At 41.8% G+C, this 6304-nt stretch overlaps 1 protein-coding gene across 1 annotated transcript; it reads left to right on the plus strand.

The window, feature by feature from the left end:
- Positions 1-1124: 1124 nt before the first annotated feature.
- LOC307135159 (NLR family CARD domain-containing protein 3-like) lies at positions 1125-3008 on the plus strand (the record flags this gene model as incomplete). The annotated part of the gene is made up of 1 exon (XM_079831364.1): positions 1125-3008. Exon 1 carries the CDS (start codon positions 1134-1136, stop codon positions 3006-3008), a length of 1875 nt encoding a protein of 624 aa, XP_079687490.1. The 5' UTR covers positions 1125-1133.
- Positions 3009-6304: the final 3296 nt, after the last annotated feature.

Consider the following 6304-nt stretch of genomic DNA (forward strand, 5'->3'; position numbering starts at 1 on the left):
TTGAATGAAAAAGGAAATAAAGCAATCGATCTGCCATACAGCGCTATTGAGGCTGCAGCGTGTCACGTGACCAGCATGACACGTTGCCATGGAAATTATAAAAAAGTGTTTTTAATCACATAATACTTTTTTTATATAATGTTTTGTTTTAAATGTATGCTTGTTGGAAACAATGTTCAGATACAAATATTTTGTAAATATCAAGCTTTTAGTCATTGTCAACTAGGGATGTGACTGTGAGGAAGTATTTGGAAGTTGAGCTTCCATAGTAATGAACTGAAAACACACTGTGAATGAATGACAGTGCAGCCATGGGTTCATTAGCCTATTATTCTTAATGTAAAAACACCACAACAAAACAGTACAATGACAAACTCACTTAAATAGGCACTTTTACATTTCGCTTTGAAACCAAATCTTCCGCCGTCGTCTTGTCAGTCAGCTCATTATGATTCATATAAAAAACGGAGAAAGTTACTCACACCAGAGCGACCAGTGGGAAGATTGAGTCCTAGAGTCCTGATTTTCATTTTTGGGTGAATTTAACGGGTCCCTTTAACCCTTTAACTGCTCTAGTGTAACTTAGAGACAACATTTAATATGAGACTCAGAAACACACTGAACACACAGAGAGATGAGTTCGGTTTTTATTTCTGATTTCACCTCAAATCTGTGGACAAACATTCAGTGATGAACTTTGATCCCAATGTCCAGATATAAGACACTTATTGTCTAAAAGAATCTCTGGTGTCAGATTGAGGATGAGGTTTGGGTTTCTTCATCATCTCTTAAAGCTCTTAGTGAGTTTGTTCCTGGTCTCTGTCACCTTGAGCTGCTCGCTGGAGGATTGAAAGACACGGTTTTCGGTTTCTCTGTGTTTTTCTACTTCTCTGTTTTCTGTGAAGCTGCTTTGGATCAATGTGCATTGTGAAAAGTGTTAAACTGAAACTGACATGAATGCATTAATTACACAGAAAATACAAGATTGACATCTTTATTGATTTACAGTATAATTTAAGTTTACATTTTATTTACATGTTTAAATTCTTTATTTTACATATTTTTGAACTGTTCTTTGTTGTTGTTTGATCAGAGTGGATAGAGATGATCCGACTGGAGATTCTCCTCAACCAATGAATGATGAGCTCCAGAGAGTCAAAGACCGACACAAAACCAGCATGAAGAACAAGTATGAGAGATTATTTGAGGGAATGAAACTCCAGGAGAATGAAACCCTCCTGAACAGGATCTACACACAGCTCTACATCATAGAGGGAGAGAGAGGAGGAGTGAATGAAGAACATGAGGTTTTACAGATGGAGAAAACAGCCAGAACACAACACTCACAAGACACTCCAATCTACTGCAATGACATCTTTACAGCCTCACCTGAACCAGGACGTGAGGAGAAAGAGCAGATCAAGACTGTTCTTACTAAAGGCATCGCTGGAATCGGAAAAACCGTCTCTGTGCAGAAGTTCATTCTGGACTGGGCCGAGGGAAGAGCCAATCAGGATGTAGATTTCATGTTTGTGCTTCCATTTCGAGAGCTGAACTTGATCCGAGATCATCAGTACAGTCTTCACAGACTTCTGCTAGACTTTCATCCTGAACTTCAAGATCTGGACTCAAGGATTTATGAGGAGTGTAAAGTTGTGTTCATCTTTGATGGTCTGGATGAAAGCAGAATCACACTGAGGTTTTCAGACGCTCAGGAAGTTTCTGGTGTGACTGAGACTTCATCAGTGGATGTGTTGATGTCAAAGGAAGTTTCTGATGTGACTGAGACTTCATCAGTGGATGTGTTGATGTCAAAGCTCATGAAAGGAGAGATGCTTCCCTCGGCTCTCATCTGGATCACCTCCAGACCAGCAGCAGCCAATCAGATCCCCTCCAAATACATCAACCGTCTGACAGAGATTCAGGGATTCAATGAGCCTCAGAAGGAGGAATATTTCAGGAAGAGAATCAGTGACGAGCATCAAGCCAGTAGAATCATCTCACACATCAGAAGAGCAAGAAGCCTCCACATCATGTGCCACATACCCGTCTTCTGCTGGATCTCATCCACTGTGCTTCAAAAGCTCCTGGAAGAAGATCTGAGTGCAGAAATCCCTCAAACTCTGACTGAAATGTACATCCACTTCCTGCTGATTCAGATCAACATGTGGAATCAGAAGTATGAAGAGAGAGATCCAGAGAAACTCCTGCCGTCCAACAGAGAAGTGATCGTGAAACTTGCTGAAGTGGCTTTCAAACAGCTGATGAAGGGCAATGTGATGTTCTATGAGGAGGACCTGAGAGAGAGCGGCATAGACGTCACTGACGCCGCAGTGCATTCTGGGATCTGCACTGAGATCTTTAAGGAGGAATCTGTGATTCATCAGAGGAAAGTCTACAGCTTCATTCATCTGAGCGTCCAGGAGTTTCTCGCTGCTTTCTATGTGTTTTACTCTCATGTAATCAAGAACAAGGAACCACTGTATGAATTAATATCTTACAGATCTGATAAAGACTCTCTGTGTAATCTACTAACATCAGTAGTCTATAAAGCCCTCTGGAGTGAGAATGGACGGCTGGATCTGTTCCTGCGGTTCCTGCTGGGCATCTCTCTGGAGTCCAATCAGAGACTCTTACAGGACCTACTGACACACACAGAGAAAAGCTCAAAGAGCATCAGGAGAACCACACAGTACATTCAACAGAAGATCAAAGATGAGAAGGAAGATGGACTCTCATTTAAACTCTCAGCTGATCAGTCCATCAATCTGTTCCTCTGTCTGCTGGAAGTGAAAGATCAGACTCTGTCCAGAGAGATTCAGGAGTTTGTGAAATCAGACAAACACTCAGAGGAGAAACTCTCTCCGTCTCACTGCTCAACAATCGCCTACATGCTTCAGATCTCAGAGGAGCCGCTGGATGAGCTGAACCTCAGGAAATACAGCACATCAGCTGAGGGCAGAAGAAGACTGATACCAGCTGTGATCAACTGCACAAAAGCACTGTGAGTGTTAATTATTCACTAATGAAGAATCATGTTTAATAATGAATCAGCATCATTTGCTAAATGAGAGGTTTTCTCCTGAATAACAAGCTCAGAGTCTTAAAGGGCTCATGACGTGCCTTCTCATTATTTTAATGTGGAAATGAAGCAGTCGGTCAAGTTAACATTATTTAGGAAATGGATTTACACTCTAATCAAAACTTATATGACAAACACGATAAATGTAACCATTTAAAAGAAAAAAATGTTTTGTTAGAGCTTTTGTAGCAACGGCGCCGCCATCTTGCAGAACTATAACCTGTGACGTCACGGGGTTGGTTGACGCTGTTGGTAGGGCTGGGCGATATAGCCTCAATTATATCACCTTATTTCAAGAATATTTGCGATAATGGTATTTATGACGATATAGAAAAACGTATATATGGAACAAAGTATTATTGGTGATTGCAGCTGGTAGGCAGCAGCATTTATTAGTGCAAATACAATGAAGGGCATTTTCCATCCTTTTCCAATGGAGAGAGAATACCTCATGAGAAGTGTAAAACACACACACACACACACACACACACTCTCTTTCTCTCTCTCTCTCTCTCTCTCTCTCTCTCTCTCTCTCTCTCTCTCTCTCTCTCTCTCTCTCTCTCTCTCTCACACACACACACACACACACACACACACACACACAAACACACATACATGCACACTCATTCATACATACACACACACACACACACACACACACACACACACAGCACACACTCTCTCTCTCTCACACACACACACAGCACACTAGGGCTGTCACTTTTTATTCGATATTCGAATATGCATTCGAACATGACGTGAAATATCCGTAATCGAACTACACTCACCTAAAGGATTATTAGGAACACCTGTTCAATTTCTCATGAATGCAGTTATCTAATCAACCAATCACATGGCAGTTGCTTCAATGCATTTAGGGGTGTGGTCCTGGTCAAGACAATCTCTTGAACTCCAAACTGAATGTCAGAATGGGAAAGAAAGGTGATTTAAGCAATTTTGAGCGTGGCATGGTTGTTGGTGCCAGACGGGCTGGTCTGAGTATTTCACAATCTGCTCAGTTACTGGGATTTTCACGCACAACCATTTCTAGGGTTTACAAAGAATGGTGTGAAAAAGGAAATACATCCAGTATGCGGCAGTCCTGTGGGCAAAAATGCCTTGTTGATGCTAGAGATCAGAGGACAATGGGCAGACTGATTCAAGCTGATAGAAGAGCAACTTTGACTGAAATAACCACTCGTTACAACCGAGGTATGCAGCAAAGCATTTGTGAAGCCACAACACGCACAACTTTGAGGCGGATGGGCTACAACAGCAGAAGACCCCACCGGGTACCACTCATCTCCACTACAAATAGGAAAAAGAGGCTACAATTTGCACGAGCTCACCAAAATTGGACAGTTGAAGACTGGAAAAATGTTGCCTGGTCTGATGAGTCTGGATTTCTGTTGAGACATTCAGATGGTAGAGTCAGAATTTGGCGTAAACAGAGTGAGAACTTGGATCCATCATGCCTTGTTACCACTGTGCAGGCTGGTGGTGGTGGTGTAATGGTGTGGGGGATGTTTTCTTGGCACACTTTAGGCCCCTTAGTGCCAATTGGGCATGGTTTAAATGCCACGGCCTACCTGAGCATTGTTTCTGACCATGTCCATCCCTTTATGACCACCATGTCCCCATCCTCTGATGGCTACTTCCAGCAGGATAATGCACCATGTCACAAAGCTCCAATCATTTAAAATTGGTTTCTTGAACATGACAATGAGTTCACTGTACCAAAATGGCCCCCACAGTCACCAGATCTCAACCCAATAGAGCATCTTTGGGATTTGGTGGAACGGGAGCTTCGTGCCCTGGATGTGCATCCCACAAATCTCCATCAACTGCAAGATGCTCTCCTATCAATATGGGCCAACATTTCTAAAGAATGCTTTCAGCACCTTGTTGAATCAATTCCATGTAGAATTAAGGCAGTTCTGAAGGCGAAAGGGGGTCAAACACAGTATTAGTATGGTGTTCCTAATAATCCTTTAGATGAGTGTATAAATAAACTATCCGGTTTTTAAAGTGCCATGCAGAGTCGGGTAGGACAAGGGAGAACACGGGTTTTAAACAGTCACATGCAAACGAATATAAACGTGAATATTGCTGAAACGGGTGAAAAACATCCTAACTGTGTCGGATACGGGTGCGGGTCGGGTCGTTCAAAGGGAGTTTATTTGTGCCCGCGCAGCGCACTCGCCCTCCCAGGAGAATCACAACCGCGCGCGCGATCTGCCTGCACTCGTCGAGATGGATCCTGAGGAGTTGAATAAAAGATAGCCGCAAATGTGGAAGTTCATCGCTGATAACTGTGGTAACAATCCAAGCACACACAGTTCTATCGAACAGTATTTTTGTTATGTTTCCTGAGTTTGGTCTCTTAATAACACTGTCTTAGTACATTAAGCCATGTTAAGCATTTTCTCATAGCCTAATGGTTTTCTATGGGAGAAAAACGCTTAACGTGGAATTAAACGCGTTGCGTTCATATTCTGGGCTCATCAGATTTTTTTTTACATAGTATACGTTATTAGTATTATGTTTACTAAGTTTGGTCTCTTAATAACAGTTATATTAAGCCACGTTAAGCGTTTTAGAATGTCCCGGATGAAGTTGTCCTTGTGTTAATAGTCGTGTAATAACTTCTGTATGCTGGCAATAAACATTTTTGTAAGTGTGTCTGTAATGTGCTAATGTAAACTGATTTTATTGCGGGTGTTGTTTTGATTTTGTTCTTGTCGGGGGTGGGGGGGTTTGGGGCGCTCGTAGATATTCGAATATATTCAAATTAGGGCTGGGCAAATTAATGCGTAAACACGGGCGATTAATTTTTTCAGCTTAACGCATTAAAAATATTTAACGCAATTAACGCAGCGTCCGTTTTTATATCCATTTTTGCCCAGCGTTACATTATATGATCACGCTCTTATTCATGTAAATGCTTTTAAACTATCTAAGGGTGACAAGACACAAGAGAACGCGCTGTCCTGTCTGTGTGTGTGTCATGTCAGCTGGGACACACACACACACACATTCGCCGCACAGACAGACTCGCGATAACAACATACAACAACAATAACAACAACACAAAGAATATTGCCAAAACACCTGTTTTGTAGAGTATTGATTCAGTGTTCCTGTTATTACGCTCGATCTGTAATAACACTCTATGGTTTCGCATAACTTGAGTTTATCTTGCTGGAGTTTATTGCTGTAAAC

Source organism: Gobio gobio, assembly GCF_949357685.1.
Source record: "Gobio gobio genome assembly, chromosome: 12".
Classification (NCBI taxonomy): Eukaryota; Metazoa; Chordata; class Actinopteri; order Cypriniformes; family Gobionidae; genus Gobio; species Gobio gobio.